Source organism: Brienomyrus brachyistius, chromosome 14 (genome assembly GCF_023856365.1).
Source record: "Brienomyrus brachyistius isolate T26 chromosome 14, BBRACH_0.4, whole genome shotgun sequence".
NCBI lineage: Eukaryota > Metazoa > Chordata > Actinopteri > Osteoglossiformes > Mormyridae > Brienomyrus > Brienomyrus brachyistius.
The window spans coordinates 11,992,621-12,018,288 of NC_064546.1; the positions used below are offsets into that span (position 1 = coordinate 11,992,621).

General features: G+C 42.2%; 1 protein-coding gene across 3 annotated transcripts; it reads left to right on the forward strand.

Moving 5' to 3' along the window:
• Nucleotides 1-11,344: 11,344 nt before the first annotated feature.
• On the forward strand, nucleotides 11,345-25,440 carry gpn1 (GPN-loop GTPase 1). Of its 3 annotated transcripts, XR_007382365.1 has the most exons (16): nucleotides 11,345-11,559; nucleotides 11,947-12,040; nucleotides 12,770-12,809; nucleotides 13,100-13,166; nucleotides 13,622-13,659; nucleotides 13,898-13,976; nucleotides 14,255-14,349; nucleotides 15,491-15,536; nucleotides 16,013-16,159; nucleotides 16,713-16,795; nucleotides 17,797-17,836; nucleotides 19,860-19,950; nucleotides 20,238-20,342; nucleotides 20,600-20,723; nucleotides 23,124-23,171; nucleotides 24,504-25,440. XR_007382365.1 is itself a non-coding variant. In XM_048975172.1 (15 exons), exons 1-14 carry the CDS (start codon nucleotides 11,371-11,373, stop codon nucleotides 20,686-20,688), a joined length of 1,203 nt encoding a protein of 400 aa, XP_048831129.1. In that variant the 5' UTR covers nucleotides 11,345-11,370; the 3' UTR covers nucleotides 20,689-20,723; nucleotides 24,504-25,440. The 3 variants fall into 3 exon arrangements, 2 of the variants coding, with proteins under 2 accessions (XP_048831129.1, XP_048831128.1); XM_048975172.1 differs by lacking the exon at nucleotides 23,124-23,171; XM_048975171.1 differs by lacking the exons at nucleotides 23,124-23,171; nucleotides 24,504-25,440 and having other exon boundaries at nucleotides 20,600-21,447.
• Nucleotides 25,441-25,668: the final 228 nt, after the last annotated feature.

Genomic DNA, 25,668 nt, shown 5'->3' on the forward strand with positions numbered 1-25,668 from the left:
ACACTGCAAATACCTGAACAGTCAACACTCAATGCATGAAGCGACAAGGCTTGCTGCAGATCCCATACTGCTCCTCTGAAAATGAACAATAGAAGGTACAATAATTATTACAATAACACGTGCTACAAGTGATGATTCAGTATCCACGATAGAATATTTAGTTTTTTTTAACATTTAATCTTGCCAGATTGCCAGGGTCAACACTCCTCTGGTCCCGTACTTCGTGTCTCTTCCCTCTTTGGCCAGCAGGTGGCAGTGGCCATCCCATCTTGTCAACCCTTGTCAAACCCTTGTGTGTTTTCTTAGGCTTCCCCAACTGCTGCGTAGCTCATTGGGCTGAATGTGCGGCTCAGAGAATGAGTCGTGCTGGTCATGGGCCAGCCTCATCTGTTTATTTATATTTCTTGGATTTTTGTTTCTCAATGTTTATATTCTATATTATTCTTGTCCGAGGTTTTCCCTGCTTGTGTTCTGCTCTCTACCTTTCTGGTTCTGCTTAATTATCCTTATGTTCTATTCCTAGTGTTTAATTCCCAGTTAATGTTTCCTAGTTTCTGGTATTTATTCTGGTGCATATTAATAGTTATTAGTTCCACCGGTTGCCCGTTTCTTCATGCCAGTGTTTGTTGATTGTTCTGTTCTGTTTCTTGTTCTAATTGATGGTCTCCCACCTGTTCCTTATTTGCCCCAGTTTTCTGTGTATTGAAGTGCCTGCCCTACTCTGTTCTCCAGTGAGTCACTGCATTTGGTGCCTGTGCTGTGTTAATTACTGTGACCAAGGTACTGTGCCGCTGCCCTGTTTGCTTTTCCTAGTTCTGCTCCCAGTGTTGCTCTTTTCCTCTTGTTACCTTTTTTCGAGATTTTTATAGTTAGTTCTTGTTTCCATTTGTTTTTGCCCACACATGGACTTTTTGCTTTGTAGTTCGCCCAGTGTGTTCAGTTTCTCCAATAAACCTCTCTGTTGTCTCGGAGCTGCAAAATGGATTGTTGCCTAATTGCCTGCACTATGCCCTAATGCCATCAAGAAATGATGGTGAAGTTTGTTTACAAGGTAATCAGACATGCAACCAAGAAGATATAGTTAATTTGACCCAAATAAAGGGAAAATTTGGTTACACTGGTTTGAATAATTATAAAAATTAGACTTGATTTAACTTACCTAATATAAATATGACTAATAATGATTCTTACTATCAGAGGAAAGTGGTCAGCACATAGGTACAAGAGCCACATTACGCCATGATCAAATGAGTTTCCTGAAGACTCCTGCGGGGAAGGTTGTTGATGCCTGTCAGTCTGCAGAAGCCATATCTCTACGGCTTTAGGACTCCTCTAAATTACAGGCAGAGCTGTATTTACCAAATGTAGAACTTCGGCACAATAATAAATCTTCTTAGGAGAGTGTAATAGTCCCAAAACTCAAAGAAGCGAATACAAACATGCAGAGATCTGCATGCCACTGAAACCACAGAGAGAGTAGGATAACGTCACCGTGTCCTTTTCCTACAGTGGGTGTGTCAGCCCTTCAAGTCGAGGTAACGTTTCCACTGATTTTCAAACCTGAAAACGCAGGTCTTATGTTTTGAGGACAAATCCAACTTTTCACACTAGCCAGTCAAACGCACAAGCAGGATTAAATGGTATTAGTACTTGGATGACAGGAACTCCAGGAAAAACCACTCTTACGTGGTAAAATATCAACAAAAGGTATTTCTGGATAAATCTATAGCAGCAAACCAGTGAATTTTTATTAGTTGAGGATATCCCAAGATTAACTTCGTTATTCAGTCACTGGCTGGAAAAAATAACTTTCAAAACCTTCAGAACCAGAACTTAACATATAGTGTATGATGACTCTATTAGTACAAAGGAGCTGCATGTTAAGTGACTGTAGTTAACATGATTTACAGCCCTAAAACAATGTAAGCAATATATTGTACAGTATATAGTTCTCTTATGAAGGTGAAAATGAAAAATTCTTTTTCATATTGTATGTATTATTATTCTGTGATCAAAAGAAAAAAAAACACACACATACCATTCTGACCTACAACACAACTCCCTCTGAAACAGTTGTGTGGAAATGTTCTTGGATTGACTGTCGTTTGAAGTTGTGCTGTGACTACATGGCAGTGTTTCCATCTGTTTGGATAGTGTTGAGTGTTTCCTGTCTCAGACTGTGCCAAGCCCATGGGGTTATAAGTTACGGTGACGGAGGGGGAGAGAAAGTGAGGAATCCTCCTGTAAACGGCTGACTCTTGGGCACCCCAAATTCTCCCTTCTAATTCAGTAGATTAACCCACTTGCGTAATTTCAGAATCTATACTTCACACCTTAAAGCACTCAGAATACAGAGCCTCCACTATGTTAGTATGTTAAGATGCCTGCACTGTCAAAGAATATTTGACCACCTTTAAGAGCAGACTTTGAGATTGAGAGGTAAAGAACAAGCCTTTGAAATGCATGATAGAATTGATTCTGTAACTGCATGATATTCCATTTGATTTTTGTGACTATTTCTTCATTTGTTTCAACCAAGTGCATAAAATAACAAAATAACCAGGAATTACATAATAGTGCTATACTATGCCAGAAGAAGATGAAGAAATATTTCTTCATCTTCCCATTTAATTGGTGATGTTTTCTAGTACTTTATGGGCCTGGCTCAGTTTTGATGGATTTTTTTGGATTAGTCTTTATTTTTGGAATTCAAATGTGCAATGAAATACTGATAATTTTAATAATTACCCCTGAAATTTTACAAGTTCCCTGCAAATAATTGAGTGGAATATTTATTTTTTCTTTCATTCTTCTTAACTATACATTTCATATTTATATGTGCATGTTGCAGGGGCGGCATGGTGTTGCAGTGGTTAGCACTGTTACCTCACACCGCTGGGACCCGGGTTCAAGTCTCCGCCTGGGTCACATGTGTGTGGAGTTTGCATGTTCTCCCCATGTCGTCGTGGGGTTTCCTCCGGGTACTCTGGTTTCCCCCCACAGTCCAAAAACATGCTGAGGCTAATTGGAGTTACTAAATTGCCCATAGGTGTGCGTGTGAGAGTGAATGGTGTGTGAGTGTGCCCTGCGATGGGCTGGCCCCCCATCCTGGGTTGTTCCCTGCCTCGTGCCCATTGCTTCCGGGATAGGCTCCGGACCCCCCGCGACCCAGTAGGATAAGCGGTTTGGAAAATGGATGGATGGATGTGCATGTTGCATTTTATTGGATGACTTTATAATTTAATTCCCTCATAGCTAGTTAGTAACTTAAATGAGATCACTATGAATTTCGAGGCAGTTATGATATACTGCTAAATACAAATTAAATGTTAAAAGTGCTGTTATAAAATATATGTGGTACGTCTCATATAAAACACCGTCTGGGATGGTGTTCACTGGGTTTGTGATTGTGTTCTGTGCCGTACTTGTGTGCATGAAGGTGCAGTAAATTTTGATCACTGTAGCTTTCTGATGTTTATTTTTGGCAAACTGGTGAAAAAAATGTAGGAAGGAAAAAAACTGAATTAAACCAGTCAAGCTGACGTTAATCAAATACACACCATATAACCCTCTGCTTCCCTAATTGAGTTCATAGGTACATGTAAATAAAATCAAATTTAAAAAGCACAAAATATTTCCATGTCACGACTAAAAGATTTTTCATAGATGTTTCTATATGGATACAAATGCGATTTATGTTTCAATTTATGTTTTAGGCTATATGTAGTCTTCCAGTATTTAACTCCTGGAAACTGGTAACACCTGAAGAAATAATTAGACTAGTTTCCAGTTTCACCACCAGGATATTCTCCAAACATCAGGACCAAGCAAGCTTGATGGCATTTGTATAACTATGACACTCTTGACATCAACGAGCCTGTAAGGTTGTTTAGTTTGGCTCCAAACACACGTTCTCTCCAGACTTGAGCACATTTCCCTGTTTAGAAATGAAAGAAACTAAATCTGCATTTGCTCTTGTGCCATCTGTGTTAAAGATAAGACACAAGAATTGCTTTTTTCCAACAGTGACTTACCAATTAACCAATGAGCAATCATTTACAAACTCGGTGAAAAGAACATACTATTAATTTAAGACATACATTTGACAGTATTTTTGCAAGTACAGTGGGGGGGGGGGGGGGGGAACGTTGATTCATTCATTTTCAAACCTGCTTGTCCTATTCAGGGGGAATAGGATCACGGGAGCTACGGTGCAAGGCAGGGAATATACAAGGACGGGAACACCAATTTACACTGTAATTATCTTTAATTTTTCCTTCACATATGTGTGTTTCTTTAAAAACGCAGTGTTTCAGGTTTCAGCATGAAATGAGGCAAGTAGATAAACCGGGTAAGACTTGCAGGAAGATAAAAGCTGACATTGAAGCTGCTATATTTAAATACATATGGTTAACTACGAAAGAGGAAAACAGACAAAATTGCATATGTTTGGTGTCAGCAGTTTTCTGGGAACCAAGTAGGTTTACAGTGGAGACGCGGATGGCAAGTTATAAGACCATGTTCACCTACGGTCATGAGCCACAAGTAACGACAAAAGGTCATGGGGAGAAGAGACCTAAAAGAGGTTCCTCTGGCAGGTTGCCAGGTTCAGCACGAAATAGGGTCACTGCTCTTTTGGATCCAGAGGAGCCAGCTGAGTTAGTCAGGGCATCGCAGAAGGATGCCACCTGGCCACCTCCCAAGGGAGCGGTATCAGAAAATGCATTCTCCGAAACAGGTCATGAAACCAGCCATTAGGGATACTGCTGAATATTCAACAAAGCCACTCTGTGCTGAACAGCCAGAGAATGAGATTGATAAAAAGCAATTGTGGTGTATTCAGTTTCCAGTATGAAGTGGAGAAACACCCCAACTAGGAAATACCCTCTTTAGAACCTAAGATATCAAAATCTTTGAATTGTGACAGGACACTAGTGAAACTCCTCTGCTCAGTGGGGCACCGTTTATCACTGCTGCATACAAGCATGTGTAAATTTGCGAGGTCGGCCGGAGACAGCAATGGTCTTGATAAACACATCTGTTGAGAATGCAGCATGTGCTGTTTGGCCCGGAAAGCGCATTTACGGTTAGCCAAACACATAAATCAAAGCTGCATCCTTTTGCTGTCTCATTACGGGAAATGAGACACACGGCATCACAATTAGCTCGGTGTCTTCACTAAATCCAGTTTACATTTGGAAACTTCAATCATGCTGGATTTTGATTCATTGCGAGCAAGGGTTACCCAAAAACCATGGTCCTTTCAGCAAAGCAGACGGTTGATAAAGGAATTTCATGTTTGTTATCAGGTGTTGGAAAAAAAGGTTTGTATTGGGCTTGGTGAAACAGCTTCCTTTTCTCTTTGGCAGTTCTGAAGCTGTACCTATGATTTGACCTGAATTTATAACAAAGCAAGGAAAATAATCTAAGACTGTGCAAAAGCTTATTAGCAGCTAAACTATTTAAAGCAGTATTGCCCAATCCGGTCCTCAGGGACCCACAGTCGGTCCATGTTTTTGCTCCCTCCCAGCTTCCTGCCATGGACTGTTTGTGAGTCCCCAAGGTAAAGACTGGTAAATACTGACTTAAACAGTGTAAAAATAAGCAAAGGTAATAGTCACAAGTATAAATTGATCTTCGTGACCGAATACAGGTAATTGTCCCTAAATTGAGACAAAACTAAATATATTTCCTATTCATCACTAACTTTAAAATCTCAGATCTTCATTAAACTTAAGGCACATGGACACAAGTACATGTCACCATTTCTGTCGTGAACCACTGTTATCTGCTGAAAAAAAATCAAAGGGCTGGATGCAGTATCTAGAGTGGGTGACAGTTCATGATCTAAGTGGCACTGATGACTGTGACACACTGAGTGTAACGGACCAGATCAGAAAGTAGAGCCAGACACCCAGGGTGAATGTAGTGCATTATGCAAACCATTTTGTTGCCACTCACTTCACTACTGTATTTACTTCATAGCACCAGATGTAGCATGCTGCAAAAACCATGAATTCATGTATTTCTGTACCGCACTTCCAACCTCATCATTGACATAAATTCTAAGATTGTCACTGGTGTGTATTTGTAATCGGGCCCTACTGCTTTTATTTTTCCGCTGCCGAGGCCAAAACAGCATAGATGTAGAGGTGCATGCATATTGGAGCCAGTAAAGCAATGAGGTGGCAGAATAACCAAATTTAACTGCTGTTTGTTTATTCTGTAATGAGTAGCAGACCTATATGGGTGGTGCCAACTCAACACTGATCAGAACCAAATGTCAGGCACCATTAACTGTGCTAATAAAACATCAATGGTTGTCGGTCTCTCTCAGGGTCCAATTTTACATTAAGGTCAAACCACAACACAGCAGAAACACGGTCACAACAAAGACACCGGGGACGGAAAACGAGCAGGTAGATGAAAATGGAGGCGAGGATAACTCGCTGGGCTTGCATTCTCTCATTACTGCGCCCCACGCAGGGCTTCAGAGGAACAGCAGGGGGTCGCCGGGAGTGATTACCCAATGGGCTCGGCTTGCACCCACATTCCAGCTTGTTATGATCCAGAGGGACCATGAAACGCACCCGACAACAGCACCACACACACGCAAAGACACACATGGCAGACTTCTGTTCCCGGTGCTGCTGGCCTGAGCTGCTGTTGGTGTTAATGAGGAAAGGAGGCTGCCGTTTTGGGTGGCTAGCTGCAAGCAACAGGAGGTTTAAACGAAACAGCGATTCTTACAGTGCACACTGCATCCCAGGAGGGACCATCAAAAAGAAAGTGTGAGTCATCGTTCCATACAGTGTCATTCAAAAGTCTGGACACACCTGCTTTTAATGCACTTGTCTCTATTTTAGATGTGCTACTCACCTTATAGTAAAAGGCTTTGAGGCAATAAAGTAACACATATCAATTACTGCAACAACCAAGAGTAGTGTTAAACATCTCCAAAATGTTAGATTCTTCTAAATAGCCCCCTTTTGCTTCACTGAGAGTTGCAGACTCTTGGCATTCTTTCAGACAGCTTGCAGATGTAGCCACCTGGAATGCTTCTCCAACCGTCCTAAAGGAGTTTCCACAAGATCTGGGCACAAGTTGCCTACCGTACTCTTACTCTTCAATCTGACTCATCCCAAAGCAGCTCGATAGGGTTTGGGTCAGGGGATTGTGGGGGCCAGGTCATCTGTAACAGCACTGCATCTTTCCTTGTTCACAAGATATACTTACTAAATAAACCCGAGGTGCACTTGGGGTAATATCTTGGTGAAAAACAAATGATGTTTAGTAGCTGCATCCAGGCATGTGACTGGTACTGTGAGGTCCAATATGTACTAGCAGGTGAAAACTGAAAATTGGCCCAGCTTAGATGTCAGAATTTTATTATGGAAAAGGCGCATGACTGTGTTCCTTGGGGGGGGGGGGGGGGGAGGCTGTCAGCCATCAGGTACCTGTATAAATTGAGCGAGAGTTTGGTTCATATTACCAGCACTAAGCCAGACTTATTTTCGGTGGGTGTTGGACTCCACAAGGGCTGCTTTTTGTCACCGGTTCTGTTTTTAACTTTTATGGACAGAATTTCTAGGCATAGCAGAGGGGGTCTGGTTCGGGGGCCTCCGGATTGCGTCTTTGCTTTTTGCGGATGATGTGATGCAGTTGGCATCGGCAGGCTGAGACCTGCAGCCTGCACTGGGGCAGTTTGCTCCTAACTGTGAGGCAGCCGGTATGTGGATCAGCATCTCCAAGTCTAAGGCCACGGTTCTCGAAAAGAAAAGGGCAGATTGCCCCTTCCTAGTGGTGGATGAGTTGCTGCTTCCAGCAGAGGAGTTTAAGTATCTCGGGGTCTTGTTTACGAGTGACGGATAAAGGGAGCGAGAGATTGACTGACAGACTGGTGCAGCGGCAGCAGTAAGACGGACACTGTACTGTTCTGTTGTGGTAATGAGGGAGCTGAGCTGGAAGACAAAGCCTTCAATTTACTGGTTGTACCTACCCTCACCTTTGGACCCTGTGACCTCACCTCAGAAAAGTGGCAGAAATGGATGGATGGATATCAAATACGGTCACACAAAAATTCAATTAATGGTTTTTGAGATATTACTCTAAGGTTACTCCCTGGCCGGGACTGAGAGGCTTAGGAGGCATCTCTACCACCAGGCCATAAACGTTCTGAACCTGGACATACCACTGCACCTCACACCCTGATGTACACTGTGCTCTGGTACCCCTCACCATATCTGCACTGTCACACTGGTCACTGCTTGCACTTTTAGCTTTTTTCACTTTAACCAGTTTACATAACTGGATTTTAACTTGCACAGTCTAAAAAGAGCATTTCAGGATGCATTTCACTACGTGTCGTACTTTGCATGATTATGTATGTGACAATTAAAGAATCTTGAATCTTGAAATCTTGACTGATATTTTTGGTCTAACCTTTGAAAAATCATTGCAGGTCAAAGGTAACTTTCAGTGTGGTTTTTGAAAGAAATATGGACATAGCTTGGTGCATAGGTTGGCAAAATGAGTGAGTAATATCCTGTACTTTATTGAAAAGAAATATTTAAATGTGACATTTCTGGACACAGATACGATACGCTGAATCTGAAGCGTTTCAGTTTTTACACTTTCCTCCAGTCAATGCACTTACCCATGGGTCCCTAGTTCCAGCCACAATAAACATATTAAATCAGGTTAGGGATTAAAAATAGACTTAAAATAAAAAGATAAATTGAATTAAGGTTACTATTACTTTAAAGAATCCTGAAATGCAAATGTTGGATGCAAATATTATGAAACAATGTAAAATAGTTTCTGTGATACCTTAATAGCTGTCCCCATTTTTTCTTTTTGCACACAGCCCTACGGATATTCCATAATGGCTATTCTGTTACAAGGGGGTGTTTAAAGTGGTGTTCATGAGAGGGAGGTGAGTGTATGTCACTCAGCTCAGAGAGGTGTGGCTTCTGTCCACAGTCATATTTCTGTCAGGATATAGAACACAACTTTGTTATTAGGGAAACAGCTGCAGATCACTCTGCTTTCATAAGGAATGCTGAGAACAAAGCTGGCAATTGATAACTGTGGTCTACAACACAGGTTATCCTCAAATCCATCAGTGCTTAGACAGCACATGCTAACACAGCTGATGCACTGTAAAATAGAACATCCCATGTTTTTTTTTTTTTTTTATCAGAAATATCCTGCACAAAATACACGACATCTAGTAATAACCATGTTCCTGTTATTCCCATTATCCTTATGTCAAAAAACTCAGGATGGCCAACAAACACCAACTAGAAAGTATTTACAAAGCAGGAATCATAATTACATACGGTTTGAACTATTATAACAAGACTCATATACTAATAAATGTAGCAAATTTAAAGATACTGGAAAATCATGCATAAAAGTTTCCCGCATTTTAGTAGTTGTTTAAACTGTGTATTATTTTTCATTAATGGGTCAATAAAGAATATAATAAGTCCTTTATTACAATAGGGGCACTGCACTCTTAAAAAAGTGGGAATGCTGTTGAAAATGCTTTACGACAATTTAGGTATTATACATGCTTTACCTTGCCAGGGTTTAGTTGTGTTACAGGCAAAAAAACAAATCACTGTATAAAATCTTTCAGTAAATCCTTCTGTGTCTGCTATAGCATTAAACCACATAAACAAAAGAAAAAAAAGGTTGTGTAAACCTAGTCAGTGATGGAAACAGCAGACAGTGACCTGACCTTTCCAAAATGAAGTGAAATGTACTGTGTAAACTCTTCCAAGGCTCTGTTATTTATTTATTTTTAAACTGGAAGTTTTTACCTCTGGCAGCGCTCCCTTATACCGTTTCGCTTCATGCTCAAGCTGTGGCCAATGAGAAGCAGGACTGATTTATCTGGACATGAGCCATGAAGGAGTGATGATCATCTGCACTGAAGGTAAGTACACTTACAAATCTCTGCCTGTATGCATATATCCACGTGTTTATATTATTTATGATCTGCAACATGTCGTGGCATATGACAGACCACCTGAGAGAAGCTAATAAAATGCTTTGTTTTGTTTTTTTTTAGAAACCTCCATTGACCTGGAGGGACATGCCATATCAAAGGAGCAGTACATTGTCCTGGATGGACATGCCATATTGAAGGAGCAGTACGCTGTCCTGGACGGACATGCCATATCGAAGGAGCAGTACGCCGTCCTGGACGGACATGCCATATCGAAGGAGCAGTACGCTGTCCTGGATGGACATGCCATATCGAAGGAGCAGTACGCTGTCCTTTATAATAATAAAATGGCCATCCTAAATTCCATTCAAATTTACGGTCTTCAAGGCACAAACCATTTTCCCCAAAGTTAGTATTTGATTTTTACACTGAACATCTGCTCCATGTCTTTACAGTGGTACTTACCCCTAAATTAAATAACACCCATTCGTCTGTTTACATTCCTCCACAGTCATCACTTTCAGTGATCCCGGAGGCTGCACCACTTACCGGAAGGAAATCCCAACCAAAGCCGTGCCATATAATTGGTAAATGGTGACCTGTCATTTCCAATAGTGCTGGTTGCATTTAGGAATAATAATAATAAGAAGAAGAAGAAGAAGAAGAAGAAGAAGGATGCCCCTTCTCTCAGTGCTCAGTCATCTAGTATGTCTAAATTGCACATTCGTAGTGTGTGACTTACTTTCTGTATATTTCCTGACGGTTCATCGCCACCATGCACTGGCTGAGTAGGAAAATCAGGTCTGGGAAATTATCTGTGGAGGCCCAAATCCTAGTGGAGTGGGTGGGGGCTTTTCAGGACTATTTTCAGGCCCCTTATAAGCTACAATAAGTCAAGCAAAACATGTTAGAACATTTTTTCTTCATTTTCGCTATTATTCATAGGACCTGAACATTTTTAATGTCTAGGGAAAATGGACAGCGTGCCCTCTAGTGTCTATTTTTATTATTACATCCCTTAGTTTTGACGACCTCGAATAAAAGAGTATAAGAATATCACTTTGCATCTAATCTAATAATTATCATTATCCAATATAATTTAATCATAACTTTTACCAGGATTCTGAAATAATTATGTAATCGTCCTGTCGCTGTCTCCCTCCCCATCCATCTTATACCCGCCTATCCTGGTCAGTGTCTCGCGGCGTCTTGGCCTATATGTTAGAAATTATATAATGTGTCATTTAGCCTTCTTTCCTAAAAATATCTGTACACCCACCGTAAATTACAGGTTATAGGTTTTTGTCAAACTGTGGTACAGTTCTGAGGTGGTACAAATATCAACTGTCGTACATTATGACTACTTTACGACAGTATATCCTCTTTACGGCGTTGATTACTTTCCGTAGACAGAGATGGCGGCAGCGGCAAGCAGTCCAGATGGAGATAGAGATGGATCTTTTTTAAGGGAAAATGAAGACTTTGGCGGAGAAGGACATTCGGAAACACCTCAGGAGTGTGCAGCGGCAAAATGTCTGGACCAGAAACCCGTGTGTCTCATCGTGCTCGGCATGGCCGGGTCTGGGAAAACCACTTTTGTTCAGGTAGTTAGCTGGCGAGCTAATGTCATCTGCGCTTACAGTACATCAGGCTCATGTGCGCGTCTGTTATAATGAGCAATTTTGAAGAGATGTTCTTAGTGCCCGTTTTTTACATTATCTGCCCAAAAACATTATGTGTAGCAGCAACGTCTGTTTTCCCTTTGGATAGCTAACTCAACTCTATATTAACTTTATAAATATTAGACAAGCTTAGCTAATCTTTTACCTGGTTTACTGGAAAATAATTTTTAGCAATTTTTATGTAGCTAGAATTTTTTTTAATTGAATAGAAAAAAACGACTTATTTAGCAGCGTGTAGGTGTTGCTGTAAAGTTACCAAAATAAGTATATTATTTTTTACCTAAGAAATGATGGTCCTTTTACTTCCAGCGACTTACAGCCTACCTTCACACCAAAAAGTCTCCTCCTTATGTGATAAATCTTGACCCCGCAGTTCACGAGGTTCCTTTTCCAGCAAATATTGGTAAGCAATTTCACACTGGCTGGTTAAACAATGTCATAAAATAGAGGTGTGCTTTTGATAGTCTTCTGTTGCTTCTAATCTTGGTGATGATGTCTACTTACCAATTGCCTTTCAGTTAAACAAGTGTTTCCCAACCCGGTCATCAGGGACCCCCTGATAGTCCTCATTTTTACTCCCAGCTGGGAAGTAGCAAAAATATGGGCTGCCTGGCAGGTAGCTGGGAGGGAGCGAAAATATTGGACCGTCTGGCAAGGAGCTGGGAGGGAACAAATTTTCATATTCATTAGCTCTCTCTTTTGTTGATCTTAAATTAGTTACTATTAATTCCTTAACACATTAGTGTTACCTTTTTTTCTTTTCTGTTAATTGCTTTGCAGCCCATTTTTACCTCTACCTTTACAAAAGTGTTTTTTTAATTTTTTTTTTTACCAGTAGTTCCTCTCAGCTGCACGTGTAAATCCTGACCCCATCTGATGTTGAATGTGTGCATCACCATTGCCACAACTATAACTCATAAAGAAGTCTGTTTATTGCCTTGCTGTGTTGCTCACTTGCCTTCTTAAACAGTAAACCTGTCTACGTGGCTCTCCTCTGTATCCTTTATTTGTGGAGTAACTTAGTGTAAAATTAGAAACGACCCACAATCAGGTCAGTGCATGTTTAATCGGTGGGTTTCCCCCTGCACAGTGCATTTAGCTGCGTGGCTAATTTCTCGCTTTTGATTTGCAGATATTCGTGACACTGTCAACTACAAAGAAGTCATGAAGCAGTATCCTTTTTGTCATTAAGTCTATACTTTTGCGAGGCTTTTTCCTGTTTTGGAAAGCTGGAATGCTCAAACTTGCATGCCCCTTTAGTACTGCAGTGCTATTAGCATGCTGTGTAGTTCAACAGATTGTTTGCAACAATTGCTTCACCAGGTTTAAATATGAAAAAATGATTAGCATAATGTACAGACAATAAAACTGGCACTAGCTGATCTGAATTACTGAGCTTGTTAGGTGAAACGTTTTTAGATCCATAGCTGATAAAACTAAATTTCCTTCAATGTACATGCAGATATGGCTTGGGCCCTAATGGTGGAATAGTCACATCTTTGAACCTGTTTGCAACCAGATTTGACCAGGTAACAATAATAAAGTGAAACGACTTTTCGCCCTTTTGATGTGAATAACAGAAGCTGTGCTATTATGTGAGTTTCCAGAATGTAAATAGGGCAATGATGTCATTATAATGTAAATCTCTCATTGTCTTGCACCTGATCTTACTGGTCCATGGTGGAACGCACTTGATGTGTAAAGTGTAAATACGAGTGGAAAGGCTTACAGCAATGTGCCTGAGAAACATAATGGTGAAATTTCTGGAATATAAAGGTTGTGATTCTAAGCTTAACATTTTAAAGCGTTTTCAATGTAATGGTCTTATAAATCCACAGATGAGTCAAAATATTATCTTCTTGTAGCAGAAATGCCTGTGTGCTGCAGCACCGATCACCTGCCACTAGATGTCACCTTTGCTGTCGATAGCATCATTTTGTATTAGTTTGCATATAATAATGCTTTCTCAACATCTTAACCCCAGGTTATGAAGTTCATTGAGAAAAAACAAAATAATCACAAGTGAGTTTGACACAATTTTTTAGTATATTTGATTGTTTCGTCTTACAGAATTGACCCTTAATTTAGCACTCTTGAGAATGAATGTACTTACTGATGTGAGGTATTGAAGTATTCAGTCGTCAGTTCCAGGGACAGTACTGAACCCTACTCTCTGATCCTCACCCGTATGTCTCTTTGCAAAAAGTTCCTGTTAAATAAATAATGTTGGTATTATAATGTTGAATCTCTCCACCTATAGGTATGTTCTGATCGACACACCAGGGCAGATAGAAGTGTTCACGTGGTCGGCTTCCGGAACCATCATCACGGAAGCTCTGGTATGTATAAGAAAACACGCGTGTGACCTAAATGGTTAACCTCAGCTATAGGCAGCCACTGCTTTCTGACACACTCATGATCATTGACTGTGCTCTCATTCACCTGTGCTGTGAAAGGCGAACGACATGCCGCTTACTCTGCTCTCCACGACTTTACTCTACATTCGCACTGCTGTAGCCCCGAAAGGGGTCTTCAGACTTCACGTATCGTTAATGTGAGTCAGCGCATTCCTCAGTGCTGTAAGGCCGGAACGCTGATGGTGACGCTCATCCCACAGGCGTCCTCCTTCCCCTGTGTTGTCGTGTATGTGATGGACACGTCCCGGAGCGTCAACCCTGTGACGTTCATGTCCAACATGCTGTATGCCTGCAGGTCTGTGATCCCGTCTGCTCTCATTCCCCACGACACGAATAAGAGGAACATGAATGCACTATGAACTACAATCCATTATGATCAACTACTCTCAGGATCATTGCCTCTGTATTCCGCTAATCAGTTTTTATATTTATAAGTGGTGAATTGTCCTAAACAGCCTGCAGCGCTGCAACAACGTGTTAACACTACATGTGGTCCCCCAGTTACGAATAAGATCGAGTTCTCAATGTCTGTCTCTAGGTCGAACTTGTAGGTCAGAACGGGTACATGCAGTTCTTATTTAGTGTCAGTTAGTGAAATTTCTGTCTTAATATATACCATGTATTTACTGTACTGTACCTTGAGCCGACCATCTGCTGAAGTCAAGCAATGTTTTCATGAGTGTTACAAAGTAGTGCGTGCGTTCGTTATTAAGAACTTAACCCTGGAACTGCCTGTCATGCAGCGCTAAAAGGCCGTGCAAATATATGCTGTGCTGAAGTGTATTACGCAGGACCGAGCAATGATTCCAGGATTGCAAAGCAAAAAAAATCCAGAAGTGGAAATATCGAAAAAGGGCTCTGCTTTTTGACTATTTTGTAGCTGAAAGTGTCACAGATATCCTTAAATCAAACGTGAGACTTTAACCCGCCACTATATGCATTATCGCACTGTTATCGGTAATGATTTTCAGCAAACGGGAAATGGATTTTGATCATCTGTACTTGTAATTGAATGAATTGATGCAGTTCTACAACTTGTGTTATAAGGCTGTGAAATGGAAATTCGCTAGTATTTGTACTGATTTTTAAGTTCAGCTATACTTATGCAAACGATTACTAAAAGACTACATGCCATGTTTGAAAATTCTGTATTCAGTTCATTTTCAATCTTTAACAGTAGAGTAGTTCATTATATTAAAAGATCTTCCATGAGCTGCTGGTTTTTGAAAATATTCCTGTCTTTTTATTCTATTTTTAGTCGGGTTGTTGAATGTTGCTTATGAACAGTGTCAGATATATACAAGAATAATACACATTTTAAGACGTTATTCATCAGAATTGTTTCAAACAGCAAGTTTTGCCTTAACTGCACTTCACAGGTCTTTAGTTGCTGTTTGCGCGGCAGTGTTTCTCATCTTGCTACATTGTTCCCACAGCATTCTGTACAAGACCAAGCTTCCCTTCATTGTGGTTATGAATAAGGTATGGATATGAGGTCTGAGCTGCTTTCTGTAATCATAGCAACAAACACTTTACGGTAATAAAATGTCGAAATGTTTGTGCACATGTCTGTATATATATAATGTCAGTTTTTTAAGACTTTGTGTTGCTGCTCCTACTTTAATGCTTTGAATATGTAAGAAATTGGAATCGAAGCTTCCTCTGGTGCTCTAGACTAATCATGCAAGCAAGGATTTCATTTAAATAATTCGTGCAGATGATATGATTCATGTGGCGTGAACTGGGCTAATTTCAGCCTTGATATTTTGAAGTGATATAGGAAGTACAGTTTTCATTAGATGTGTCCATTCATGCATATGGATGCACTGAAAAGAAAACACAGAGAAAGCGAGTTTTTCTTTGTTGCTGTGTACGGTTTCAAAAACGGCTAATATCGGTCTTCCTGTCGAGCTCCTAGACAGCGTGCCTGACATTGATTTGTCCTTCTGGTATTTCAGACGGACATAATCGATCACAGTTTTGCAGTGGAGTGGATGCAGGATTTTGAAGCGTTTCAGGATTCCCTAAACCAGGAGACATCTTACGTCAGCAATCTGACTCGCTCTATGAGTTTGGTCCTGGATGAGTTCTACAGCAATCTGCGGGTACTAGGAGAAGAACTACTCAATTACTCAAAACTACTCGAAAAAATAATTTCCACATCATCTTAAGTTTTTATTCAGGGACTCAAACTCATTGCACAAGGATACTTTAAAAAGAAAATTATGTCCTCAATCAGAACAATACTTGCACTGCTCTGTCTGCACTTTTATGCGGTTTACATCAAGTTCTAGCACGTCATTAGTGTAGTATGCAGCGTATCGTCTAGTCGCTGTAAATGTAGTATACTGTAGTCAATATGCACATGTTAGTATGTCCTGGTATATTTTTTAGTATGTAAATGTAACAGCATGGTATGCAAAGCATGCATGCATGGTATGTTTTTTGTCCTAGATGTATATTATGTATATTAATGGGCTGACAATAAACATCTCCTGAATAAAGAAAATGGTAATGTCCCAGTCTTTGTTAGTGGGGGCTATTCATATGTAAGTGCAGGATATTAGAACGACAATTGAAAATGCATGTTTTATCAGGCCTTCGGCATGACGTGCTACCAGTATCCCTTGTACACCTTTTTTTTTTTTGCATATACAGGTGGTTGGAGTGTCTGCTGTTACAGGCAGTGGGCTGGATGAGATGTTTGTGCAGGTGTCGGAGGCTGCGAAAGAGTACGAAACGTGAGTCATGTGAAATTGCTTTTCCATTTCCTTTGTGGATTTTTCTCTGGGCTTTTCGCTGTTTGGAGGTGGCAAATTTCCGTAATAGTTCTTTTTTTTTTTTTTTAAACCTTTGAAGAACGATAAGTTTTTACTGCCAGGGCACAACTGTGTTTGCTATCTGCTCTGTAAACACTTTGCCAGCCGGGCTCCAAGTTCCTGCTATTCTGAGAGTGTGCGTCCTTACGTTACGCAACTTTGTTAATTAAAAGACGGGGAGATTAAGAGTTATTTTTAAATGAGTGCTCTTTCCTTTGAAGCATCGTCAGCCGTCGGCATGTAAAGCATGTGGAGGGTTTATGCTTGGAGGGAGCTTATCTGAACACACAAAATCCACGTCTATAATCCTGAAACCTGGCCCACTTTGACCAGGGATGAGTCGTCGGCCCAGCAAGTGGCTCGGTGAACTGCGGGGCTCTGACTCAGCGGCTCTGCCCCGTAATCTCCGTTATAAAACCCTGACAAAAGAGCTGTACTCTCACCCAGCTTCCCCTACTACCTGAACTTTCTGCCTGAAGTACTTTTTCACTGGCCGATAAAGACATCTCAAATGCATTTCTGCTGAGATGATAGGCCACCTTTCTTCCGTTTCTAAAATATATCGTATACGAGCATGGCTTGTGGCCAAATGTACCAGATGGCATGGACCTGATATGGTCCAAATCAGTATTTTCTCAACCCAGTCCAGTCCTGTACTCCCTCCCAGCTCACAGCACACCTGTACCAGGTATACAGTGTTCTTTGATTGCTTGTTTCAGGTGTGCTAGGAGCTGGGAGAGAGCAAAAACGTTGACTGACTGGGTTGCGAAACAATGTAACAAATAATAGAGAATAACTGTGTCTGCAGTGACTTGAAATAAAGTAATGTGTCTGTGACAGTTCGTCGTATGTGAGAGCCGTGGCTGCTGTGTAGCATTAAACATTAAAGTCCGTGTAACACAATACAGTGTATCTCCTTTCAGGGAATATCGGCCAGAATATGAAAGACTTCGCGGAGAGTTGGTAAGTATCACATGCTCTGTACGTCATTCCCTGAATAAAAACACAGATTTTTATTTGTGTCAATAAGAATGATGCATCATGTACAACACAACTAATTTGACTTTTGCATCATAGTTTAACTGAGACAAGTATGAGTTTGCTTGCTATAGCTACAGATTGTGACACATTGCAGTGCCATTTCCTTATTTTAATATTTGATTTAAGTGTCTGTCTTTTGGTTTTGCCTGTCAGCGTAACAGTGGCAGCAAAATAATTTATACTGAAGTTATATAGTTGAAATGAAATATAAGTGACAATATATAAATTGCATACGAAACATTTTTCTTTCTTTTTGTGGTTCAGTCTGCTCACATCGCTTCCATTATTATCGACGGCAGATCTGTGTCGCATTTTTAGACGCGTGTTCCAGCACAGTTCTCATCGTCTGCTGTGATGTATCGTCGTGCTTTCTAGTGCTTTGGCCGCTTGGCGTTCATCCTGAAGCCAGAATCCTGGCCGCCAGGATTCCAGAGCATGATTGCCATGTGGAGGAGGGAGGTGCTGGTTAAAATCGGCTGGGTTATGTAGCCCAGTGTGTCCCGCTCCGGTCCTTGGGGACCTGTAGATGATCCACGTGTTTTGTTCCCTACTTACCGGGAGCTGGGAGGGAGCAAAAGTGTTGGGAACCGCTAATGTAGGCTGATCGTTACTCACTTCCAAACCTGTCAGGGGCCTGCAGGTTAAGCACTATTGCACCTGGTAACATGTGCTCTTCAGAGAAGGTGATTGGCTCTTCAGGGGGTTAATCAGAGGACCTCACACCCTGCTTATTAGGCAGCGCAGGCGTGGGTGGACAGTGAAGCCTGGTACAGAATTTAAAAGGGTACATTTGCTTGGGAAGAGGGAGGGTTCTGAAGATTCCTTCTGTTAAGTGATTCAGCTCATCGCCAAGTCATTGCAGGTACCTTTTGGTGACTAAATATGTTACTATATACAGATGCGAGAAAAGGTTTGCGTAACCTTTGGAATTAGCTGAATTGCTGCATCAGTGGCTCTGAAATTGCATTCTTATCTTCATCTATATTTGTAGATAGTATTATGTAACGGGCACATTGCCTTATCTTTATTGAGCATGTAACTTAAACAATCATTGATGGAAAAAGTATGCAAACCCATCTTTATTGGCAATAAATGCGATGAATTTCTGTACCTTCTCATTGGACCTTTGTAGTGGTCCGGTGGTATTTTGCGCCATTCAGATCTGTTTGACTTCTTTTATATTTGTGCTGAGACTTGTGTCAATGGCCTGCATCTGATGACACCCACATTTCACTGGACCTGAGGTCTGGAATTGCCCATTCTGAAGTATTGAAAGTATCCCATTTGACAGAGGTGGAGGTTTCCGGTTCAGAGAATACAAATCCAGACCAAGATTTTGTTTCAGCCAACCAGTTGAGTACTCTGTGACTGTGACTCTCTATACTCAACTTTTTGGTTGAAACGAAATCTTGGTCTGGATTTGTACTCTCTGGACCGGAAACCTCCACCTCCAGTGTTTTTCGGATCACTGTCATGTGGTGTGACCCAGCTTCTTTTGAGTTTATCCCTGACATTCTGCTGTGGAATTTTCTGATACTTTTTCGAATTCATTAGTCGCTCAGTGTGTGCAGTCCACACAAAACCCACTACAGGATCGCAGCTTTATATGTTGTTCCTTCACCATGCTTCTGGGCTGGGATGAGATCTTAATGCAACGATGTCATGCTTTCATATTTTTTTAAAGTATTGTAGCTTTACCAGAAAGTCCAACTTGTGGCTCATCTATGTGTAGAACGTCGGCCCATTGCTGTGGAACATCCGGTTGGTATTTAGGAAACCTGAGCCATGCCGCAATTGCTCTGTGGTGACCTTTTTTTGGTATGGTGGACTCAGTGTTGTGTGTGTTGTGTGTCTAGCTCCATCCAACAGGGAATAACAGGGAAGCTGAATAGCAAACTGAGTGTTTCACTGACTGTGTCTCTCTTCTGATGTTTGATTGCCTCAGATTGAAGCCCAGAACAAAAAACAGCAAGAACAGCTAGAACGACTAAGAAAGGATATGGGAGCTGTTCCCATGGAAACCTGCACTCAAACAGGTTAGTGTGACCCTCTCCTTGTGCGGTATTGTAGCTGGGCTAGTAAATGAGGAAGTCTGCAAAGGTTAGAATGAAAGGCTTTAAACAGTAGAACTGTCACAGAAGTTAGCTCATCGAGGAAGGTCGTACCCGCTGGGATCCGCCTTCTGGGTCCCGTCATTTATAAGGTGAGGACCACAGTGAGTTTCTGAGCTGGTTTTGTTATAATAATGTCCCTGTTCACCCCCCCCCCCCCACATAGTTTTGTGGTAGCAGCTGATTTCTTTGCGAAATTGCACATTTTCTAGAAGCTTCAGAGCAGAGTGGGCCCAGCGACCTCATCTTCACCCGGGGGAATGTGGGTGACAGGGATGAGGACGTCGACAGTGACACTGATGATATTGACCATACAGGTACGTTTGGCGTTACATGGCTTAAGTCCCACCATAAAGGCGTTACTGGAATGATAGATGGTGTCTTTTAATTCCACCCCCCCCCCCATAATGACCTCAATTCAGAGGCTTGTCACGTAAATGAGGCCGTTGGTCACATGTTGACCCACCGCACACTGGCCTCCTGTTCCAGGATGACACTCCTCACGCTGTGTTTTAATGGAACACCTCCAGGCTTCAGGTTCAATGTCCATTTCTGTCTCTCTCCTGCCCCTCAGCCACAGATGAGAGCAAAGAGGTCACAGCCTTCAAGAATTTCCTGCAGGAGCGGAGAGATGTGGTCAATATTCGCAACAAGAAGCTATGACATGAGCCAGCTGGACACCGGAGCTTTCTATTCTGGTCTATCATGTTTTGTCCCCATTCTAACTGGTGTGAGGTTTGCCTGGTCACTGCAGCCAGCACTCGTGGTCAGCGTTTCCCAGCCCGGTCCTCGGGGACCCCCAGACAGCCCACATTTTTGCTCCCTCCCAGCTCCCAGCCAATCATGAACACTGAATACCTGGAACAGGTGCACTAGGAGCTGGGAGGAAGTGAAAATGTGGGCTGTCTGGGGGTCCTCAAGGACTGGGAAGTTAGACACTGCTGTAGGTGAAAACGAGTCGGATAAACTGGTCGTCTGACTGCTGCTTCCCGCATTTATTTTTGTATGTTTGTACAAAGCTCTTTCAGCAAGGGACATTAAAGATACCTTTTCAGTGAATGGCAAAGGCAGTTTTTGCGCATGAATGATTATTTTCGACTAAAATCTATAATGTAAATGGACGTTTTACTGTTTTCTGTAAATGTGAATTAAATCAACATAGTTTTTCCTGAAGTATATCCTTCTCCAAATCCCCTAATAAATTGTTTTGATATGCTTTTTACAATTATTGTTTCATAATTACCAACATATAGAATTGTAAACTCCTTTGAAAGAGAGTATTTTGGAGAAGTTATACGTTCAATGGATTGTGATGACAAGTGATGGCTTTACTGGGCGAATGTACTGTCGGCGCTCTGCTGTGCCTGGAAAAATCAGGTTCTAGCCAGTTTGAGCTGAATAAAGGCGTGAGGATGTCTAGCAGAGCCTGTGCTCGTGAATGCCTCTGTGTGGGCTGCTGCTGTGAAATGCCAAATGTGAATGAAACAAAGAGGCACGGAAACGAAGAGCGGCCTTCAGAGGCCGGGTCCTACGCTTTCCCTCCCACCATCTGCCGCTCGGGCACGCTTCACAGTGTCCCTGCATGCACACCCCGGCCCCCTTGCTCTTCTGCATGCTGAAGACACTTACTTGGCAGGTGCCCTCTTCTGTGTTTCCATTCACTTTAGAGGCATCTCTCAGACCCAGTCCTCGCGGACCCCCGCGGACTGTCCACGTTCTTACCTCCCGGCACACTTGTACCAGGTGTTTGATGTTCTTGATTGTTTGCTTCAGGTGTGGTGGAAGCGAGCAAAAATGTGAAGAGTCTGGTGGACCCCCCCCAAGGGCTGGGTTTGGAAACACTGGCTTTATACACTGAAGCTGCATGCATTTTTGACTAGGGGATATACCTGTGTTTGCTCTGGGGAAGGTAATGGCTGCCGTCCACAATGCAGAAGACCCAGTGTGATCTTGCTGCAGCTATGACGTCGGATTGGTGAATCCGTTTTGCATTTATCCATCCATCTGTCTTCCAGCTTCTAACCCTGTATAGAGTGCAGGGAGCCGGTTCTGAGGCAGGCTGCAATGCATCATGGGCAGGTTGCAAATTCATGGCAGATCACGGGTATAGTCAGTTTGGGGAATTATAGAGACAGTCTAACTACCCTGCACAGCATTGGGGCGAACACATAAATTGCAGACATGGAGCATGCATGGAACAAACATGGATTCAAGCACACCGCCCTGCAGGTGTAAGGTGACAGTGCTGCCTGGGGTAGCCTGCAGGCTCACCGTGAACCTGTACTACATGAGCCAATGTTTCTAAAGTCAGTCCTCAGGTACCTCCACACTGTCCCCCTCAACCAAACATTCAAGAATATCAGGTTCCTGGTACAGGTGAGCTAGGAGCTTAGAGGTAGCAAATATCTGGGCTGTCTGGGGAGCAGGACCCCTGGGATAAACGGTTATATATAGATTTTCTGGGCGGCAAATATTGAGGCGGTTAACGTTACAAAATCGCACCCTACAGGCTGGCGACCGGCCCCTTAGGTAAGACGAATCGCTCAGATGTAAGACTCGCAGCATCTAAACAATTTGTAGTTTGCGGTTGGCAGTAGTAGGTATTTGTCGTGCTGTTTCAGCACCGAGAAGCACGCAGCTTCAGTTCATACATTTCAAAGGGCCTGCCAAAGGCAGCGAGACAGCAAGAGCCCCCCGGCGAGCCCCCCGGTCCCGAAGAGCGGCGTCGTGACCGCCTCCTCGCACGTGGTGACGGGCCCTGTCACACAGCTCTTGTTCCTCGCTGAAAGCGGGTGGGCGGTGGCGGTGGTCTCCCAGCGGAGGTGACTTCATGCGAGGCGGAGGAGCGGTGCTCCCATTGCCGCGGCTGTGGGGGGGGGGGGGGGTGCTGTGGCAGTGGCAGATGCCAGTTCAGCCGCAGAGCGTGAATCACCTCCGTGGTGGTATTTAGCGGAGCTCCAGTACACGCCTCCTGTGGGCCTGTTATTTAAGCTGTGCTGTGTGGGGGGAAAATGGCTGGTTAGTGGCTGTTTGGCAAACTATACCCCCCCCCCCCTCCCCCGACTGTGATTGACACTTTTATTTTTCTTCTGTTAAAGGAAATGTGTATATGCTTCACCCCCACCCCATTAACCAAGATTCCAAAGGTATGTCATGAAGGAAATGTGACACATTTGTTACCTAACGGGTTCGTCACCCCTTTGAAATAGGTCAGCATGGTTGTCTGTTGTGGCTGATGTAGGCTTTGGGGTGACGACATTTTCAGACATGGTGGAAGGTATCAGATTAAGCATGACCTGGGAAAGGACCACATCAATCAAGAATTCACCCAAGCAGTGAATAGTACATTTCTCTTCCAGTTTGATCTTTTTTTTCCCCTAAATTGTGCTTCTTAATCTTAATTTGATTTTTTTGGGTCCTGAATTAAGTGTTGCCAGGATGCACGACTCATAGGGCCTACTTGTCAGAGATAAAACGTAGAATATTCTATGTGCTATGTTGTTTACTGTATTGTTATTTTGATGATCTGTATGATCTGTGAATATAAGTAAGACTTGATGAAAGAGCCACTGCTATTAAAAAGACCACAGGTTCCATTCCAAGGAGAAAAAGTGCTCAATGAATTATTCATGATGCAGTTTTGTTAGGGTAAGTGATCAATATTTGGCAATGACATCACCATAGAGCACATGGCCGTTTTGCAGCTCCACCCTGTTGCTTGGATACCTGAATTTGTCCAGCCCCAACTGATAGACGTAATAGGTTTTCCCCTCTGGTCTAATATGTATGACCGTTGAGGCAGAGCTGTGTATTATGATTAAATTGCATTGCTCATTTTTATTTGCATTTTTTTCAAGCAATAAAATACTGTTGCCAAAGCTAGCAATTATAGACTTCAAATAAGATATAGGTGGTGTATTTTTTCTGGTAAATAATGCACAACTCTTAAATTGTAACAATAATAACTATGCTGCATGCAGTGGCCGTAATGTACAAAGGATAACTGACAAATGCGATTTCAGGAGCCTGTTTACATGTATCTGTTTGTTCCAGGGTTCAGAGCATTGTTGGCACACAAGGGTTAATGCATCTGCACGGTATTGAAAATACGAATAAAGGCTTCACTGGATTGGCTGGAAATTACATCACTGAGAGATTGTCCCTGATGATGAGATGTTCCTTTCCAGCACATTGTTTTTCAACCACCCTCCCTGCCTCCCTCCCCCTCCAAGCCAAGGTTGAGGTCAGAGGCTCATACAGGTTTATTTTGCACTGGCTCTGGTCATGCCTTTGAACAGAGCTAGATGCAGCTGATTCTACAGGCAGCATCCCAAAGAGATGATGCAGGGCAGCCGAGACTCCTCCCCTTTTTCCTCCGCTTCCCTCTGCCTCCTCTCCCTTTCACCCCTTCCCTCCTCTCTTTTTTTCCCCCTTGAACATAATGTCCCTCTACTCTTCTCTCGGATTCCCTCCAACAGCTCCACCCCCACGTCTTCCTCCTCTACTCCACATTCTCGCCTCCGGTGAGGGCGGGGGCAGGGCTGCGTGCCCACGGCAGCCTTGCAGCTGGATGACATCATCTCGGCAGTGCAAGCCAAGCAGCAAAACAAGACGACGTGTGTCTCCCTAAATGTGGCCACTCCCCCCCACTCCGCCCATCCATAAGTGAACTAAACCTTGAAACACTGCATGCATTGCATTGCACTGCCAACTTCTGTTACCTTATATCTCGCATGCTGCTCTTATGCGATTCGTTGTTTTAATCGCAAGTCTTGGAGCCACTTTATCCTGCTTTTTAGGCCTGATTGCTGTGTTTCTGCATTCATTTTTGTTTTTAGAATTGCGACGATAGAGTAATTTATCTCATCATCCTCCCTTAATACATTAGTAAGCTCCTGTAAATTATTTTAAAGTGGTTTTATTGCGGATGTAAGGTTTGTTGTAAATGTTGCACGATGCCACGTTCACACTGGACATGCGCTGACAGAGACCCCGGAGAATAAGCCTGAAATGTTTTGTCCTCACATTACCTGTGTTCATTCATTTTCTCCTGGGATGCATCATGCAAAACAGCTTCAGATACTGTCTACAAGACCTCATTCACATGCTTTACTGCTTTTATTTTATTTTTCGTCAGTTTACTTGTCATTGTGGCAGACTATTTAACCAAAAACAACTTGTTATAAAATATGCTAAAAACATAATTTATGACATATACAAGACATTTAAACCTCACAAGCAGTGTCTAATCAATGCAGCAAAGCTCTGATTAATGTTTTGTGACATGACTGTTGCAAGCATTTACAGTAAAGACCATTCTTATATTAAAATGTCAGAAGTCTCATTACGTATCATAAACTGCAGTGTCTGTGTTTTATTGTTGTGAATTGAAATATTAAAGAACTGTAATCAAAATCCGGGTAGTGGTTTATTCATTTTGGATTAACCAATATTAAAAATGTATATTTAAATTTATCGAGATGGAATAAGACCAGTTTTTTTTTTTATTATTATTATTGTTATTGTAGTGCATGGAATCTCCTCCGGTGTTTGGGTACACAGTCATAAACCTATCAATGCCTGCAATGACTGCAACCAAAGTAATACAGGAAACTTTCTCGCTCGGTTATGTTCTTTTGAATA

What these genes read in the sequence shown, in the direction of transcription:
- gpn1 (XM_048975172.1), top strand. Translation starts at nt 11,371, where the DNA reads ATGGCGGCAGCGGCAAGCAGTCCAGATGGAGATAGAGATGGATCTTTT. An exon ending in AGTTCTACAGCAATCTGCGG is followed by an intron (nt 16,160 to 16,712) that starts GTACTAGGAGAA and finishes TTGCATATACAG; the next exon opens with GTGGTTGGAGTGTCTGCTGT. An exon ending in GGAAACCTGCACTCAAACAG is followed by an intron (nt 19,951 to 20,237) that starts GTTAGTGTGACC and finishes CACATTTTCTAG; the next exon opens with AAGCTTCAGAGCAGAGTGGG.